Raw genomic sequence first — 19981 nt, forward strand, 5'->3', positions numbered from 1 at the left:
GGCAGAGAACAGCTGCAGCGGGACAGGCCCTATTTTCACATTTACAGCTAATGGCTGTTAGGGATTCTGGTTGGTATGAAAACTTCCTAACGTGATGGTATCAGGAGTATAAGATGCAAATTTCAATTCTAGTTTTCCATACCACGCATTTGAGTGCAGCTCAGACGGAGCTGCTGGGTCTGGGTGCTACACCTGTATGGTGTGCTCAGAACAGTCAATGTTCAATGAAAGTCAATCTCTGAGCACTGTGATGATGTAAAAATTGAGCTGAGCTTCTTCCATTACCTTGGAGAAGGGTAAAAAATGACAGAACAGTTTTGTGAGGTACTGAAAAGGGTTATATTTTTGAAGTTTGAGTGGCAACGTCCCAAGTATCCCTCCTTGTTCCTATTCAAGGTGCCGGCCAGGGCCATGAAGCACACTTCTCTTGCTGTGCTGCCCTTCACTGGTTCATTTTTGATCTCTCGCTAAAAGGAAATTGCAGAGCTGTTGCTCAAACACGATTGTCGCAGGTTTCTCAAGGGGGAGATGAGCCAGCAAGCGAAACAGTAGGATAATTATGGGTGAGGGGGCCCAGCAGAGCACAGGGCTGAGCTCCTGGCCCAGGACCATCCCTGGATGGGGTAAAAAAATGCCTTTTGTCTACCAGCCGAGACAAAAGTGTGTGTGTGCCTGGGGACGAAGTGGGCACACTGTGGGGCTCTGCCTTTTTCTTGGCTGCCACCAGCGCCTTGACGGGGAGGGGGGTGTTGTTGGCAGGGCGGCGGGGCTGGCACGAAGCCGTACCCCAGCTTTTTGGCTTTTCTACCAGCCAGCGAGCCCAAACCCACCAAGGAGGGGGATTTCTCCTCAAAATGGAAGCGGCGAGGGCCGGCAACGGGGAAACTTCGGCGGGCGTGAGGGGGAGCCCTGAGGGGAGCGCCCTGAGGCGAGCCCTGAGGCGAGCGGGCGGCCGTTGTGGCGGGGCGGGACGGAGGCGGGGAGGAGGAGGAGGAGGAGAAGGAGGAGGCGGAGAAGAAGAAGAGAAGGAGGAGGAGGAGAAGAGGAGGAGGAGGAGGGAAGAGGCGGTAGCAGCAGCAGCAGCAGCATGGCGGCCGGGCGAGAGCGGCTGAGCGCGCCGCCGCCCCCCGCTGCCACCGCCGAGCCTCCCCCCGCCGGCCCGCTGCCCAAATAGCCGCCCGGCCCCGGCCCCGCCCGGAGAGAGCCCGGCCGGCCATGGAGCTCGCCAAGCCGGCCTTCCCCGCGCTGCCGCAGGCCAAAGAGGACTCCGAGGTAAGGGCGGCCTGGGCGCCTCCGCCCGGCGGAGCGGGGTGAAGGGAAAAGGGGAGGCCCCCGGGGGGTGAGGGGAGCCCCCTATGGCCGCTCCCCGCCCTCCTCACGGCCGCTCCCCGCTGGTCTGGCCAGGCTCGGCTCGGCTCTCCCTGCTCCCTTCCCTCGGTCCTCGAAGGGGTTCCTGCACCCAGCCCTGCCCGCAGGCCTCGGGGGCCGCCGCTGGGAGGCTCCGTGTCCTTGCCCGGCCCGGGGTCCCCTCATGGGGGACCCCTCACAGTCCCCAGAGTCCCCTCACAACCCCCAGTGTCCCCTCACAACGGTCCCCTCACAGTCCCCAGAGTCCCCTCACAACCCCCAGAGCCCCCTCACAACGCTCCCCTCACAGCCCCCAATGTCCCCTCACAACGCTCCCCTCACAGCCTCTGCTGTCCCCCCATCCTCCCTCGCCCCTCTTTCTGCCCCAATACCCCAACAACCTCCTCTCCTCCACACCAACGAGCCCCTCCTGCCCGTTTCCTTCCAAGCAGTTAGCTCTGAGGCTCTCCACAAGCCTCTTGGCGTTTCGGGAGGCATTTCTGCCCCGGGACGTGACAGCGGCTGGAGGCAGGTGGCAAATATCCACCAAGGCTGAGCCGGGCCAGTGTCTGATTTCGGGGCTTGGCACAGCTTCGTCGTGCTGCCCTGGGTGCCGTTGGTGTGTCTTCATGTGCCACAAGCAGCCCCGAGCGTGATTCTTTGGTGGCATCCAGAACTTGGCACAAAATGTCACCACATCCATGCCATGAGCTGGTGGCGTCTGAGCTCCTCACGGCTCCACGGGCTGCCCCGCGTTTCAGGATATTATCCGAGACACAACGCGGTTTATTGCTGTGTCAACGGAGCCAGTGTTGCATGCTTTTATTGTGGTAAGAGTACCTTCAGCATTCCGGGTACCTGCCTTCTTCTTTCTCGCCTTTGTTGCCATGATTTAACGCCCTCTCCACTTCAGGGCTCGGCGAGTGTTTACAAATCACCTCGGTTGTTTTCGGCAAGTTGTAATCGTTGTGTTCAGATCTGAACGCAAATCCTGCGCAGCCCCGCCAGGCTTGTAATTTGTTTGTTTTTAAATATCTTTTCTTTCTGGAGAAACCAATCCCATTAGCTAAGGTTGCTTCTGGAGATGGTTAAGTAAATTAGGCTGGGTGACTTCTCGAGCCTGCTTCTAACTCGAATAGCTAAAAAGGAGTGTTTGGCTAAAATAGTTTTAAATTGAGAGGTCACTGCCAGTTTTGCTACACTTAGCTGAGTAAGGTGTGTTGTAAGACAGCGTCCTTCACAAAGCGGGGTTTGTTTCTTGCTTGATTTCTTATCTCTCTTTCGATAGTACAGTGTTAAAACTTCAAACGCCGCAGGTCCGTAGTGGAGAGTTTCAGGGACTATATTTAAAAACCATATGCCTTACGTGCTCAGTGCTTCACATTTGTGTCTGACTCTATCACAGTGTTTGGGGAAGCAGAAAAGTCGCAGCCGGTGTGAGAATGTCTAAGCTTGTCTACCTCTAACTTAAAGTTTTTGCTTTTTTTTCCCTTTTACCCTTTGCTTAAAGGGTAAGAGGCTGCAGCTGTGGGCCTTCAGCCCGATCCTCGAGAAGATGCTTTGGAAAAGCAACCTCAGGAAACTGAAGTCATTCTGCCTCCAAATTGATGGAGAGCTGAATATCAGCCCTTCTGTTTTGCTGTGAGGAGGCTCTTCAATGAGGATTCTCCCTAATATTCTTTTTTTAGGAAGAGGGTTGAGTGTGGTGTGGTGTCGTGGTGGGTTTGATTATAAGGTGTTGGTTGGAGAAGGGGCAGTGGAGGGAGAATTTGAGGAACACCTGGTGGACGTTCCGATGTGGACAACACAAGCACATACAACTCTGGTTGTTTTAACATGGTCCGGCTGCCAGCTCCCTTCTGACTGACACCAGCATCTGTGTGAGGGCTTAAAACAAAAAAAGCCAATTCGTGAGCCCGTCTGGTTGACTGCCCAGCTTCACGCCGTGGTGCTGGTACGAGGAAGGGTAAGAGTGGGCAAGGCTCTTGGGGAGGGTGGCAAGAGCCTGCTGCTGGATTGACTTCAGCAGGAAGGTGTTCTAGATTAAATAGAGATAAAAGAGATGGATGTCCTGGCCTGTGGATGGTTTGCAACACACCTAATCCATGCTTAGCACTAAAACCTGCTGAATTTTGGAACGACTGACCCCGTCCAAAAGTACCTGCTGGAGGCTGTGAAGTGCCGCGTTGAGACTTGCTGGCGGTATTTGCCTGCTGGATGGAGAGAGCCCTGCGTGCCTCCTGTGCATTCCTCCCCCGATAACATCTCAGGAACAACATCTCCGACACGGAGGGACCCCAAGCACGTTGGAAGCTCTCCTAGCAATGGGTGTCACTCCTTTTCCTGTACCTGCTGCGTGTTTAAGGCTCATCCTGGTGGCAAAAACGTGTTCCTGGCAGGTCAAGCACAGACAGGCGCCTGCCACGCGTCGGTGCAAGCGTGTGTCAGCGCCGCTTTTTAGTGCTTCCTCTGGCCCCTGCGTGCTGCCTGCCTAATTGTCTGGGTCTGCAGCGTGAGCTAACGAAGCTTGGGATCCGCCGGCTTCTGTCTCGTGCTGGCAAGCCTATGTTAGAAGCTGAACTCCTTTTTTAAATATCCGTATGCCGCGCGGGTTGTTCCAGTTGTAATGTTTGGGGATTGAAGCTGTAACTCCTCGTTCTTGCCCAGGTTTTCTGGTAATTGCTGTGAATGTCTGTAAATAGTGTGCGTTGTTTTATAGGGTGCTGATAGGGAATATGTCAAAGCCCGATGAGTAATGCCGATTGAACATAGCATGGAAACCACTTAGGCTTAGATTTATTTATGTGCCTTTTTTCTAAAACTGGTGTGCTTTCCAAGCCGGGGTCTAAAACTTTCTTAAATTTCGGAAATACTGGTCCTTTTCTCCCAGTGTAAAAATGTGTGGCTAGGGACCCTTCAGAAGAGGCCAGCAGCAGTGCATGCTGCTGTATGAACACTGAGACACCTTCGCATGCTTGGAAAGATGGTAAATAAGGACTGGGGCAGTTAAGAAGAACGGTGGCTATTGTTATCCCTTGAAATCTTACCCCAAAAATGATAGGGGTGAGATGTACGCAGCAGGAACACAGCACCAGTGCAATTATTTGTTAAGACGTTGCCGTGTTTGCTTGCGGGCCGGCTGAGTAAACTACTATTCATGATCCACGTAGATTATTATTTTATTTTATTTTTTTTTACGGCTGTTTGTGTTTTTTGTAGTGGAATGATCAGCCTATTGGCGAAGTAATCAAACTCACCTTTTTATTCTGCGTGTAAAAGTGAGCTCTCGTAGCACATGACTCCTTCAAGAAACGTTCACGTCTTGGCAGCTATATTTAGCCTGAGACACTAGTTTGTGTCTGACTGCTTTTAACCATGGGTAGTGCAGGCCGTGTAAAGGTGGAACAAATGTCTTAAACTTTTACCAAAGCAGTAATTTTCCTCATCTACGCACTCCTTAAAGCAAGTAGGAAGCCTGTGTTATCCCACCTGCCCACAAAGCAGAGCAAAGGAGATTTAAACGCAGAGCAGTCTTGCCGGGGAGTGTAGAGGAGCTGATGGGATTGGCTCTGTGTGAGTCCATTTAAATCAAATTTCAAAATAAATAAATAAAAACTAGCAACAACAAAGCCAAAGAGCATGGCAGCCCTGCCCCTTGGCTGGGACGCCACGCTCTGGGAGATGCCGGTGCTGCTCATTGTGGGCACCAAAACCGGTATTCAGCAGGCTCCTGGAGGCCTTTTGGCCCAAAGATACAGAATGGGACAAACACAAATGAATGTTTCTCATCGATTTTATGCTTCCACTTACCATTTAGTCTCCCGTTTTGTCATTTTTGTGGCTCGTGGTCCTCTTTGCTGACACCACCTTTATTTTCCTGTTGTGCTCTTCTTCCTTCCTCCGTGTGCTCTGTCATTCCCGCCCGGGTTGTTTTTTCTCCCCGCCTTCCTGCTTTTGCATTTCCTCGTGTCTTCAAAAGCACCGATGTCTGTACGAGAAGGGCTTCCCGTGCTGCAGCTCCTGCTTACAAACATCCCCAAAACATCTCTGGGAGTGGTGTCCCAGCCCTGGCCACCTGGGGCCACTTGGCCATGGCACCAAAGCCCATCCTTCAGCTGGCAGTGCTGAAAAGTGGCTGTGCCCACGCTGCCAGCCGGCCTTGTCACCCTTGTGTCCCTCCTGTGGGGACCTGGAGCAAGGATTTCATGTAGAAATAGGTGATTTTAGGGATCATGTCAGCTCCCTGAGTGCGGTGACCACCAGCTGGCAGTGCCCTTGCCTTCAGCTGGGTGCTCCATTGCATTAGCAGAGTGCCAAAGCTCATCCTCACCGCTACCCCTGTCTCAGTAGTGGTGTGAACGTGGCTTCTCTGAGCAAAAAGAGTGGGTTTAATTTGCTGTATTTATATATTTGCACCATATTTTCATCTGGGGGAAAAATACATATACTTTATTATGTTTCTAACCAGAATAACTGTGTCTGAGATCGTGAAGCATGAGCAGAACTGAAGACACAGCCTTTGATTTCGTTTGTGGCTTTAGCTAATTTTGAGTCCCTTAGAGTAACCTGCTTCATGGTGATAGATATAGTAGGCTTCAGTAGTCTTCAAATGTTTTTCTTGAATATGCTTTCAGGACTTGATCTGTTTTCTTGCTGCAACATTGCAATTGAGTGTGTTCTATTACTGCTTTAACATTTCATGATTTCTTCTGGTAATAGTTTATTCTGCTTCTTTGCACTTTACAAAGTCCATCAGCGTGGCTAGCTTTGTTTTTGTGCAGGCCTTCAGTGAACGCGTTTCCAGGCTTCCTGGTAACCAGCTAGAAAAGGAAGAGTTTAAGTGGAAGGGGAGTCTAGTTTGGAAAGCAAAGAAGAACAAACCTCAGCCTTGAAGAGCTGCAGCGAGCTGTCGGCCTGTAGAAGTGGTCTTGGAAGAAAACGGAATGCAGGAGCCAGGCAGAGCTGGAGGATTGGAGTGTTATCAGCTTCCCAGCTGCCGCCCAGTCAGGCTTTCCCACCTGACAAAGCTCTGCTTTTGAAGTGTAGGACCTCAGGTAAAGTGCTCTGGAGAGAGGAATGAGGACATAATGGAAAAGCAAAGAGTTTGGGAGACTTCAGACTTCCACAGAGTTAAGCGTGAAGCTTTTTGTGTCAGGATGACCGTTGAGGCAGGGGGTTGGACCCATCCACGACCCAAGCTGCAGGCTGCCAGGGGGAGCAGCAGCAGTGTTGGTGGTTAAAATGATCGCATCTCCTGACTGCTCTGTTCAGCAGTAATCTTCTTTTCCTGCAGAGAGCGGTACGAGATTATAGGCAAGAGATCACTCGGTCAGAGCAGATAAAGGACCCGAAGCAGCTCAGCAGGACGTGGGGCTGTCGTTGCCAGATTGTTTGTCTTCAGCTTTAATTCCACAAACTGGAGGAACGTTGCACCAGGATGAGAGGAGGCGCTTTGAGTTTTATAGCTTATATGAAGATCCCACTAGACATGGAAACAAACGTAGGCAAGAGGATCCTGATAGCCCTAGATTCTTGATGTAGGTGAGGAACAAACAATCCTAAGTCTTGCTGTGATGGATTACGATGAGGAATCTGTGCAGAGAGCAATGCTGCTCACAGTAAAAGAGCTGTCTGAGTATTGAAAAGGGGGTCAGAATCCCAGAGCAGTCAGGAAAGCTTTTAAATATGTGTATATGTGAAAACTAGGGGGTCTTCTAACAGGTTAGTAAGCTGCTAAGTGATACCACGCTGGGTATCCACTTCTGCTCCTTCACTTCTATGGGTGAGTTGTGGAGCTGTGTTTAAAACCACGCAGTTCCCTTGCAGGTATTGATTATGGACAAGGCTCAACGTCGAGGCTGCTAAATTAACTTGCAAATTCACGTTATTGAAGTCCTAGGTCGCTCTTGCTGGAAAAAATCCACACACATACATGCATTGAACACATCAGTGCCATGTCAACATTTTCTTCCATGAAAATGGTCTCCTAAAGAACAGGTACAGCTATGGCAAAACACATCAATAACACAACTCTTGGCGAAGTAACTCTTGGTGGTGTAGTTTGGATGGTGGCTACTGGGAAGCTGTCTGCAGCATAGGCAAAATCTTGCCCGTTTGTTCATATCTTGAATTTATTCCAGCTAGGGGTTGGCTGTAGGTGAGGAAGGGAGGGCTTTGAAACGTGCTTCGTTCCCTTTTCTCTTGCTTATCACTCCATATGGAGGCAGTACAAAGTGCCACAGTAGCCCCCACCCTTTCGTTTGCCTGAACACACGAGCAGGTGAGTGCTGTGAGCACCCCAAAAAACCACGAGAGGCATCTCTTCAACCTGTCCCTCGCAGCCTAGCTTGGGCAGACCCCAGAGGTGAGTGGCTCCTGTGGAAAGCTTCGTGTTATTTTATTTTCATTCCCTCTTTCCATTTTGTCTCCCAAGCATCAAAGATCCCTTTGGTCTGCTAAAGGGAAACTTCCAGCTGTTGTTTGCCTTCGGGGTGCTGCAGCGTGGAGAGCACGGTTAACAAATGAACTCCTTAAAATGAGACCTCTGCTCGTGTTCAGGCTACGCTGATAGATTTTTCAGGGCCTTTTGCATGCCGTTTGAATAATCTTGCGTTGTTAATTTTAAAAGCCTGTAAGGGCTGTCAGGCAATCAGCGGAATCGCTCTTAGTTTGTGTCGTTGCAGAAGGAAAACACTTAAATCTGCGATGCCATCTTCCAGATATTTGTTTTGCAGACTAAAATCCTTGCAAGCTGTACCTTTTGGGCTCTGTGGAAAACGCTGGTGGCTGATGTCTGGAGCTAACAGCGCCGTGTTTTCGTGTTCAGAACATCTGTGGCATCTGTTGCCCTTTGGGTTTTGTTTTCCTTTGGACTACATACCGCTAAATTCTTGCCTACTTATTGTGCACAGCTTACAGCTTTTGTGACTAACCCAGTTTCCTGCTTCAGATGCATTTGAGAGGAATATTTTTAACACATTAAGGCCCCTTGACCAAAGTACTGATGAATTTGTGTTTTCATTACGCTCCAGACTAAGACTTCTGAATTCCCCAAGTGCATAAATAGAGTAGCAAACCCACTTAGGCACTTGTGGGCTCCTGGAGCGTAACTTAAGCTCTTCAGAAGTTATTCCTCATGATGTTGTTTTCATACTTGGACAAAACCGGGACTTCCTTGCATATTAGTGAATAAATTATGCTTTTGGATATGCAGTGAGGCAGTGGGATTATGCTAAAACATGCTTGGGTCAACCTTCGAAGGGCACAGTTCCTTAAATATCATCCCTTTGTTACAGGATTTCTACGTTCTGCTATCAGGAGCTTTTATTATTACAGCTGGAACACACAGAAACAGCTTAGCTGGCCCTCTGTCTGTACCAGAGACCGTTTCAGCGTGGTGTTGTGTCCCTGTTTGTACTACCATTTTACGTAGTATTCAGGGAATTGTTTTGCGTGGCTTCATGTTTGTTTGCTTTCTCAGAAACGCTGCCCTAGATTCAATCCAAGTGGCTTCCAGGATAACTTTCCTGATACTAAAATCCTTTCTAATTCCCTACCAAGAGCTAGCAAAGCCTCTCCGTGTGTCTGTGTGTGTGTGTGGCTGGGGGAAGCACTGGATTTTTCTTGCGTATCCTTCTGAAAAGGGGCTGACTGTGAAATCGGTGCTGAGGTGGGCAAAGCCGTGGGTTGAGGGCTTGGATCTTACTCGATGCCCTCGAGACCTCACTGCAGAGGTGGGATAATTGGAGCTGAACTTCGTGGTAGCTCTGAAGGGACCAGGGATCCTGCAGGAGACGTTGGGCATCACCTTCATGCAGCCCAACGCTGGCATCTGTGGGTACTCTGTGAGGATCCTTCCCGGTGTGACGGCCTCGCGTGGGGAAACGTGGAAACCTGTTTCTTTGTGGCTTGCTGTGGTGATGCAGAACACGACTTCCTGGGGTTGTTAAAGCTAAATCCTGAATATTCAAGGCTAAGTCGGTGTGAGCATAGGCAGCGAGATAGATGCTCTGGGTTTTAAGGGAGCTCCTGCTGTGCCTGCTTCCTTGTGCCTGTTTGTTCAGGGCTGTAGGAATGTAACAGCCAAAGGATTCTTGCCTCTGTGCCTCATACAGAATGTCCTGAAGCTTTTCCCTTTTTTCTTCCTCCCTCCTTCTTCCTCTCCTCTCGAGAGGCATTTCAAAGCAGAAAGCCGAGCCGTGGATATACACCACGCCGGCTCTCCTGCACAGGCTTCCTCGCTGATGACATCGGGTGCTTGAATTTTTCTGCACGTTCGCTCTCAGAAGAGTGATGTGCCTTGTCCTCGAGTGTCACTGGAGTCTGCCTGGAGAGGTAGCAGGTAGCTCGTACACGCTGCAGAAAACAGACTTTATTCTTTCATATAACGTGCATGGATAGGTCTCTGCCTGGATTTGTTTTCCCTTCTGTGTGTTTATATAATTATTTTTGTTTTATTTTGAAGGATTGGACCTATCCCATGAGGAGAGAGATGCAGGTATGACATACTTTAATTTTCCCTTTGAGTCAAAACCCACAGTGCCTTCTAAAGGGGGGAAAAAAAGAAAGCCATATAAAAAAAAGCTGGTATCAAAATCAGTCCTTAGGCTAAAGCATCAGGGAGCACTGTAGGGGAGATGTGCTGCTCCGGTGGAGGAAGGACAGAGGTTTAATATCTCTCAGACACCCCTGGATTAATGTGATTCCAGTTGTTCCATCAGGGACTACGGGTAGCAAGGGGTTTAGTGGCAGGGGGAGAGGGTTGCTGGCTTAGCATCAAGGTGGGCTTGGGTCTCTGTTGTGCAAGTACAGGAAAAGAAAAAATCTCCTTCAGAATCCCCCCAAATGAATGTTTTTAGGAGCTGGTTACTAAAAATATTGGAGCTCTGCTTTTTAACTTAAATCCCGTTGGGTGTAGCTGTTCTCATGTAGGACTTCTGGACAATTAAAAGTTTCCTGCCGTGTCAGCCAAATCTTTGTACGAGACCTTCATGTCTTTATTGAGGAGGAGATAACTGCTTAAAATTAGCTTTTTTTTTTTTTTTTTTAAATTACCCAGGTGGGGCTGGGTAAGAGGTATCAGCCAACCTGGAGCTTAGTCTAAACAACGACGTAATTCCAGTGCCAGAACAAGATCTCCTGCACAAAGGTCGTGCTGCTTTTATTTTGCCAAACCGATTTTGTTCCCTCGGCCTGTTTGAAACAGCACTTGATAACGTGTGAATTATTTGTTCCTGTGGGGTCGAATGCAATGTGTGATTTCGGATAATTTTGGGTTGGTATTAACTGTCTGTTTTCTGTCCCCCTAGGAAATTCTACCTGGGTTATTTTTAGGCCCATATTCTTCGGCTATGAAAAGCAAGGTATGATTTTCAGAGGAGTGTCTCATAAGGAAACTTTGCTGTGCTGCTTTGTTACTGTGGCAATGTGGTCAAGTGCACGTGTGTATCCACATAGGTATAAATTGGTTGCAACATTATGTTCTCTGACATCTTTCCTGCTGGGCAGAAGTAAGGCATCATGCTCTTATGGGGTGGTTTCTTAAACCTGGAGGATAAGCAGGGGCTGGCAGCGATGCCTCCCTCTTTCCAGAGAGAACCTGAACACTGCAGCCATGTGCTGGGGCAGTTGACACTTTGCAAAGACTGCATTTTCCTTAATCTTGAAAAAAAGTGAAAAAGAGCCCTGATTGATTTTTCATGTGGCTGGAAGTTGTGCATGCATGCGTACACACACGTGCAAGCTCTTAATTTCTGCTGACTGGCTTTACCAATGCCCTGCAAACCAGAGCAAACTCTAGGTTTGAAGTGACTTTCATGTTAATTAATAGTGATGAACGTTTGTGTGTGTGAGTTTTATAATTAAGCTTTAAAATATTTTTTTCTTAAGAAATCATTTAAAAAAAAAATATCAGACTTGCACATTGCTGATCAGGCAATCGGTTTCCTTTACTGAAGTGTTGCAACACAGATCAGAATTGGAAACTTTTGCAGTAAAAATTAAGCTCATAGCAGTGCTTGACTTGATTGTAGAAGCAAAAACAAAGCTTGTTATCTGCCAGCTTGCACTGTGGCCTGACTGCTCTTACCTTCCATGGTCTGACTCCTGCAAGAAGCAATGCTAGCTAAAAATTGCTATAGCCTATGCAGACGTGCAATTTCAGGAGAAATGAAAGGTGTGCAAAATCAAACGAGTTTTTGAATGCCTTTCTTGCCTCTTCCTTTCATCATTGAAATGCTTTTTTTTTCTTACAAATCCTAATGGTTGTGTTTTTGCCTTTTTGAAAGAGAATTTTTCACACTATGCTGTGAATATTAGAAAGCCAGCTCTGATTTTCCTCAAGTACTTGATGTAACTCATTGCATATTTATGTACAGCAGTCCTTTTAATGACCGTGTAATAGATGGATTCAGTTTTTAAAAATCTGTTTTTCTTTTTTCTGCAGCTACCTATACTTCAGAAACATGGAATCACCCATGTAATATGCATACGGCAAAATATTGAAGCAAACTTTATTAAACCAAACTTCCAACAGCTATTTAGGTGAGTAATGAGCATTATGTGTAAACAATTAAGACTTCTAAGAACTTTACTCTGTAATAATGAGGTATCTCTTTGTGCTGGTGTTCTTTCTGATTACTTTTACACTGTCAAAACTATTTGAGAAATGTGATACGGTGTAGAAAGACTCTTAAATCCAAGCCGTGGAGTTTCTTCATCATGCTGAACTCCAGACATAAGCAAATCCCCAAATGAAAAGTATCTGTTAGTGTCCGGTAACTGTCTTGAGTTATGAGGTTGTTAGTTCTGAGTAGTTTCTGCTGTCAATAAAACACTTGAGACAACTTGATCAGAAAATGTCTACCTTCGAAAAAGCTGCACAGAGAGCCCCAGAAAAGAATGCTGGCCCGTACTCACATACTGGTGGTGAGGATATGAGAACACAGTGTGCTGCTTTCAAACACAGCTGTGTCGCTGATAGCACAGCATTTATGAATTTCTTCTGCTCCCAGGGGTGATTTTTGTCTGGGGATGTTGGAGAAGGTTCCTCACTTGCTTCCTTGTAAGGACAGCCCAGAAGGCTGCTTGCTCGGAGTAGTTCTGGAGCTCAGACCAGAGAGTAAAGCCATGTGGGTAGTGTTGGCTTCCTTCTGCAGGTTGGAGTGTTGTCGCAGGGCTGAGTCAGCTGTAAGCGTTACTGTGTACTCATAGCAACTGTTCTCATTGCAGGTATTTAGTCCTGGATATTGCAGATAATCCAGTTGAGAATATAATACGATTTTTCCCTATGGTGAGTATTTGTGAACGTGAATGGGTTGGGAACAGAGTTCTCTGGTGAAATTTGTATGAGCTAACACGCTTAGTTCCAGGTGTGGGAAGCCCAGCCTGAGGCACATTTCTAGGCAGGTGGCAGGGTTGAGAACTCTTAAGTGACCTTTTTATTGCCACTGTAGTAAGGGTGATTAAATCATTCTTACAAGCATAGAAACAGAGGCAGAATTGTAAGAGCTGTATTGTATTATGGTCCCAAAAGAAGAGAAGCTAATATTTATTTTGGAAACCCTTAGCCTGTAGGGTTTTTCGTATTTTTTTTTATCTCCTAAGAATTTATTTTAGTATTTGATACAAGAGATGTAAATTAAACAGAACGTGGAAACTAGCTGGTGGGGGTAAGTTTTACAGCATCTTGAAACATGTTCATGTAGAGGACTTAAAAGGTAACTTAAAACTAAACAGTACACATGACATAGTCAAATTTGGAAATAGCTCAAAACTAAAGGTTTGTTCTGCGATTTTTGTGTCTTTATTTGAGGTTGTTTGCAACAGAGCAGAAGTATTTTGTTCCTTCCCCCACTCAAAGGGGGAAAAAAAAGCTTTTCTGGCTTCACTGCATGTAGCAGAGGTGGTCACGTTTTGGCAGAAGGTGGCAAATTAACTGATGGCTTGCAGCTTTTCTAAAGCATGATGCCATTTGTCTAAAGCATCCTTTGCAAATCCCAGTTACTGACATCTTAATATTTCTATTGGCATATTTTTAAGAGTCTGATTGGAGCTTTCCCCACAATATATTATCTAGCTCTTGCTTTTCATCTAAACCTCGTAGTATTTCACAGACCTTTCTAGATCATGTCTCCACTTGTAGACTGATGAGACCAACTTTTTTTTACTGAAAATGTCATTGGAGAACTTTTCAGAAGACACGGGCATCAGTAGTGTGATCTATGCCCCATTTCTGTTGATGCATGTGTTTTTTTCCTGCCCTCAAACTGTTAACCAAGATGTCTGGAAGCCACTTTTTTATTATAATGGCATAACGTGTCACAGAATGAATGTAAACAGCACACACAATGGACCTTTAAGCATTTTTGCACCTGTCTTCACATTAAGTTTCACTGACCATTTTATGGATAGTAAAAAGTACAAAAAATAGACATCACTTCAGCCAGGTGCTTTGAAATCCATACAGAGTGAGTTGTTGCTTTGTAGAAAGACTGATACAAAGTTCTATGATATTTAAATGTAAGTAGTAGTAACGCTTAGAATAATCTGAATGTTTCAGTCTTGTAATTTTTTTCTCTTTTTAGACTAAAGAATTTATTGATGGAAGTTTACAAAGTGGAGGTAAAATCAGATTCACTTTTCCCTTCATTTACTGCATTGCTGTTAAAGCTTTATAGCTAGGTTGGTGGTGTGTATAACGTGCTCTTAAGTATGAGGTTTTCTTGAATTTGGGAGGCTAATTGTGTTCAACTTGAGCTGAATTGTACAAATTCAGAGTAAAGTGTTTTTTTCCTCTTGCCTCCAAATGGAAAACAAACTTCTTAATGTATCTGTTGTTTTTTTTTTTTTTTTCACTTTAAACACAAGTGTGTTTGTGTGGGAATGAGTTTTGTCTCTTCCCTAATGTAGGGCCTTAAAATCTGCGTTGCAGTCCTGGAATGGAGATTCTGTTACTCAAAATCCCCAGAGGAGCAAAAGATTGTGCTTCTGTATCCCTGGGGCAGTAATGGACAGAGTTTAGTTAGCAATCTAGAGTATATGTGAACAACACATGTTGTTCTTAGGATGTACCTTGCTGCTGTGTAGTTGTTCTTAGCAAGGAAAAACTACATGTCACAGGATTTTCCTCAGTTAATACCAGTGTGGTTTTGGTTTTTGTCTTCCTCAGGAAAAGTTCTTGTCCATGGAAACGCAGGGATTTCTAGAAGGTAGGAAACTACCCACCCTGCTTATATTTTTAAAAATATTTTTTTTAGAATATATTGGAATATATTCTACTGATTTTTATTGTTGTCTTTTATTTCAGTGCTGCCTTAGTTATTGCATACATAATGGAAACATTTGGAGTGAAGTACAGGTAAGAACAGAGTATGGACAGCACTGCGTGGTCATGTAGTTAATGATTCCTCTCAAAAGGCACTAAGAGTGCTTACGTAGAGTCTGATATATCTGTAGGTATTGCTGTTTTAATTCAAGCAGTGTAAATGAGTAATAATTTGGAGGGAAGGTGAGCAGTCTTGTACTGTCACATCAGCCAGTTGTCACCCACTGAGACTGAGTGAAGACTTCGGGTGAGGCAGGTTATTCCATTTCTTCCCACTGCAGGTTTGTTTTCAGCATTTCGTGAAGAAGTAGGTACCTGCTGTGAATGGGAACAGGATGCCAGCCTACACAGATTGATGCCTCACTGTTAGACTTTATGGGAGAGGCCCCAAGAGGCTGTTTTAAGCAGCATGTTGAAAGCAGGCCAGCAAGCAGAAGACTGGAGGTGGGGGTGGGCAAAGAGCATGCTGCAACTACTGCCTCCTGTTTTGCCCAGACAATTTCAATTACACAAACCGATTCTGAGAAGGCTGTATATATCTTCTAAGAACTGATAACCTGAAGAAATGCTCATGAAATCACAGATGGTTTTGTCACGGTCTATTTTCCACTGAAGAATTTTCTCTCTCCTTCTCTTGTTAAGGGATGCATTTACTTACGTTCAAGAAAGAAGATTCTGTATTAATCCTAATGCTGGATTTGTCCATCAACTTCAGGTGATGTTTTGTTCTTTGGTTTTACTGGTCATAGCTCAAAACCCATTTGATGAATCATCTTGTTCCAGAGCCATTGTTTCTATTTAGGTTTAGCATTTACTGTAAAGATATGCTTCAAGTAAATGTCAGAAGTTAGAGCAGAGCCTGGGAGGAAGATGAGTGGGTATCCTAATTCATTAGGCATAAGCTTCAGACAAAGCAAACCCAGGAATGGAAGAAAAAAGAAAATTCAGTGTTGTGTAGTGATCAAAAGGCTCTGAAATAGCTTAGTTGGTGGCTAAGGAAAGTGTGAAGTGGATATTTTAGCACACATCCATGATGCTTCTTGACACTTGCATTCATAGACGATGAAGTTCACGGGTATGAAACAGCAAACCTTAAATGCCACGAAATTGCTTTATCATATTCCAGGAGCCTGTTGAGTGCGTGGTCAGCAAGCATCAGGATAGTGTGGTGAAATAGATTTGCACTCTCGCTGTTACTTAAGTGGCTGGCAGCGAGATGACTAAATGTCTCCTGAGTGTGTGTGTGTGTTTTTAAGTAATCCCTAGTGAGGAGTTGCTGGGTAGTAACAGGCGTGATGGGTCAGCGGAACACAACTTGAAGTCCTTGTGTGGTTTGTCCTTGTAACAAATCTCTGCAGTCGCTATATCCTCAGTTTGGCTTGCTTCTGCTGTCTGAATTGCCTGCTGGGAACAAGAAGTTCTCTAAACATTCTCAGGGATTTTTTTCTGATGACAGTTCTCTCTTTCTTAAAGCCATTTCTTGTCACCCTGTGGGTTTTCTTTTACTCTGCCTTCCTAGTGGTTTTTGTTGTTCGTGTCAAAACAACACTCCTTTAAAATCTCTGCCTTGCTGTAAAATACCCTCTGATGTGTCCTGAACTCTGAGTTAGTCCTTCTCCTCCTTACAAAGCATTAAAAAAAATAAATAGCAATATGTATTACTTTTTCCCCAGGAATATGAAGCCATCTATCTAGCAAAATTAACCATCCAGATGATGTCACCACTGCAGCTGGAGAGATCCCTCTCTGTTCCACCTGGTACTACAGGTCAGAAACCTCTTCTCTGTGATCTCAGCTGCTTAGCCTGGGGTTGTGGGTGATTGTCTCACACTCTTAGTAGACGAAACCCCCAGCAGCAGTGAATCTCAGACTTTTGGGAAGGAAATAATTGCAGTTGATGTGCAAGCTCTGTTTGAATAGAAAAATGAAGCATGCGGGAGATGCAAAGAGAGCCCCAAAATAGTGAGTTCTAGGAAATTTCTCTTTGTTGTGGAGGAAAGCAAGGGAAGAAGAGTGCTATAAACAACTGCCTGTCCCAGAAACTGAATGTTGACCCCTTTTAAGGGTTGACTTCCTCAAAGAAAACAGTAACAGCTGTCCTGTAGCCCTGCTCACAGATGGGTATTATTACAGCTGTTACTTAGCCTCTTTTTTTTTTTTTCCTTTTTGTAGGAAGTTTAAAGCGAATGCACGAAGAGGACGAAGAACTTGGTACCATGCAAGTGGCAGCAGCACAGAACGGATGATACCTGAGGACAGCACTGTTTGTATTGTGAATTCCTGCCAAGAAAGGTGAAGAAAACTAGGGGAAAAAAATTAGTAATGCAAACCGATGAACACACACATAGCTTCTTTTCAATTACATGTTGCTTTCAGATGCAAATCTGCCTCTGCAACACACTAAGCATCATTTTTAAGATGTTGGACTTCTTGAATGAATAGATGGCACTGATTGTTTTACTCCTTTTTTACACTTTACAGTTTTATTCTAAACCAAGATTTTTGGACTTGCAAAGAGGTATTATTGCAATAATGCACTTTTCATACTTGAAATTTCTTTATTTGTATGATATAAAGTTATTACTTTAAACAAAATGCAAGCGGGGGGGATTTGTTTATAAAGTTATTTGTGTAATTTATAACAAGAGACTTTAGTAAAGAAAAAATTTGCTAAAACTCACTTTGTTCTCACTATGTTATGGTCACGCTCATAGAAATGAGCTTTACAAGCCACACTGTGTGCTGCTATTGGCAACTGAGCAACAGCAGCGATCTATTCAGTATTAACTCTTTATTTTGTTCTAAAATCTTATTATATACTGACTTATTTTGAGACTGACACTGAGGCCAACTTAAGAGAAAACTTCTGAAAATCTCTACTTGCTTTATGCAAGTTAATTTACTTTGCCAGAGTACTGATAACTTAGCACATGGCTATTTTATTAAATACAGAAGGCAGCTACCAACTTTACACACATCAAGACTGAATTCTTTCAGCTAGCATTAAACAGCTGCTTGTTAAATCACTCATTTAAGAAGCTGAACAACCAGTGTGGTTGAGTTGTGTACTAGAATAGTGCATTTTCAGACTGGTATTGAAGAATTTCCCAGCATAAGACAACAGTTGCATCATTTGAGGTAAAAAAATGGGTGAGTATTGAAAACTGGTGCCTGAAGCAGTGACCACAGCAGTATCAAGACCAAAAGGATTCCCCGTGGCTCTTCTAAATTGAAGAGATGATTAAGGCCACACATTTATCAGTGCTTTAAAGTTCTCAGACTGGGAGTTGCTAAGGGAGTTTGTGCAGCTTTAACTCTTCCCCCTTCTCAGCAGCTGTGATAGCTGCTCACAATGTAAGTGCAGTCTCAGTTCTACGTTTCTGCTTTATTTGCCAGTTGGTCAATTGCATAAAAAATATGAAAGAAACGATGGCTCCTTTAGAGCAGCGTGTTGACTGAGCAAATGGCAAAGCTGTTAGAAGTGGTGGATGTGGGAAATCTTGTCATTAGGCTGTATTTTAACAGCGAATAGGTGGGCTTAAGACAGTTTAATCAATGTAAAAGGCATTTGGGGATCTGAGCAGCCAGCTTCCTTCCCTGTACTCTGATAGAGCTGCACGCAGAAGGCTGATGTGCTCTGTCAGCCTCAGAAGGAGCAGCCTGCGTGGATCTGAGCAGTGATATCGCTTTGTACTTGCTGTGAGGATCTCTTCAGCGGCTGCCTTTTGCTGAGGACTGCCTGTTTACTTCATAGAGGACTTCTGCCTTTGTGTATTCAAGGCACGTTGACCACGCCTGTGATTTATTGATCTTGGCTTAGTCACTGAGCCTCTGCCTTCTCTTGCAGCTCCCCAGAAGGCTCGCAGAGGGACAGTCCCTGCTGAGCTCTTCCTGTGTGAGGGCTAGAGACCTTGTTACAAACAGATTCTGGTTTGAAAACTGAGTATTGTGCACTTGGATGAGGCTTTGTAGCCTCATCATCCTCTCGTGTGGCACGTGAGGGCCCTGGAGTGCTGTGTACAAGGAGGGCTCACTGCTTCAGGGGAGCTGAGCCACATTCAGCAGCACTTTCCCTTTATTGCTGTCCTCTGGCACATCAGCCAAGTACAGGGTGCTCGTTGTGGGGTGGTTGTGGTGTTAGCTGCCTCTAAAGGAACGCTTCTGGGGTTGTTGGGAAATAAATCCCCTGCTGCCTCACCCCACAGCACTACCAGCTGGCTGTAGTGCAGAGTTTGGGGCTGCCTCCTTTGTACAGCTCCCTGACTGCTGCCGGCTACAAGCTGATGAAAGAAGGGTGGGAACCAGAACTTCTGCTTAAAACTGCTTCCTATTTCAGCTCCTCTTGGAACTCTTGGGAAAGAGCAGAGATGAAACACAGACAGAAGAACACTTGATTCATCTAACCCTTCCCTGCCAGCGAGGCTTGTTCATGCAGCCTGGTTCTGTTACCTCACTGGGGTCCTGGCGTTTCCCTGGGGAGACAGTTTCGCAAACCAACAGCCTCCATGACTAAGGACTTTACACCAATCTTTTTTTTTTAATCCCATTACCCCCTGCTGAGGACTTCTTAGAGTCATCCTGGTCTGGTTTAGAGTCATTCTGGTCTGTCTGCCTGCTGCCCTGCAGATACCAGCCTCTCAGATCCTAAGGGAGCCTGAGATTAGGTTTCCTCTCATGTGCTATTATTCTGCCTTTTATTTAAAGCTGTCATTTCTTGCGTTTTGTTTAGCTTACTGCTGGTACGTATTTCAATTACGATTTGCTTCCTGAGGCTAAACCAGCAGCAGCAATCAGCAGCAAGGGTCCCTCCCTGGGGCTTTAGGGTACCACTGCAGGCTGAATTTTCTTCCTTTCCCAGATTCTGAGGGAGAACTGCAGTACTGTCTCTGGGGAACCAACAGCTGAATGTTAAGGTACCAAAGTTCCCTTTCCAGCTTAGGGTAAGCTGAGTGAAGGAGCTGGAAATTCATGGGTAGAGAGCTGTCAACCAGCTGAAAGCCCAAGGCTGATTAAACCTCCCTTGAAGCTGGTAGTTAGCTCCAGGTTACTAGAAAGCGTTTCCATGTATGATTCCTGATAAAATCCTTGGTTCCTTTGTTCTCTGAGTAGATTTGCCATTCCTGGGAACGGTAAGTCCCCACCTGGGCTGGTACCAGCGCTAACAGCACCTGCCAGCACCACTCAGAGCCCTTCCAGCTCCTCCAGGGGTGGCCGTGTGCTTGAGGTACATGCCCTCTGAATGATTCTAGGGCCTCTTGCTTGTTAAAGTCCCACTCGCATAAAACCCTTCCCCTTTCCTCATGTAAAAAC

General features: G+C 45.7%; 1 protein-coding gene across 1 annotated transcript; it reads left to right on the forward strand.

The window, feature by feature from the left end:
• Positions 1-1004: 1004 nt before the first annotated feature.
• On the forward strand, positions 1005-17351 carry STYX (serine/threonine/tyrosine interacting protein). The gene is made up of 11 exons (XM_027457738.3): positions 1005-1272; positions 9812-9844; positions 10656-10709; positions 11792-11889; positions 12577-12637; positions 13932-13968; positions 14516-14555; positions 14654-14704; positions 15314-15386; positions 16345-16438; positions 16844-17351. The coding sequence occupies exons 1-11, from the start codon at positions 1216-1218 to the stop codon at positions 16915-16917; spliced, it is 672 nt and encodes a 223-aa protein (XP_027313539.1). The 5' UTR covers positions 1005-1215; the 3' UTR covers positions 16918-17351.
• Positions 17352-19981: the final 2630 nt, after the last annotated feature.

Source organism: Anas platyrhynchos, chromosome 5 (genome assembly GCF_047663525.1).
Source record: "Anas platyrhynchos isolate ZD024472 breed Pekin duck chromosome 5, IASCAAS_PekinDuck_T2T, whole genome shotgun sequence".
NCBI lineage: Eukaryota > Metazoa > Chordata > Aves > Anseriformes > Anatidae > Anas > Anas platyrhynchos.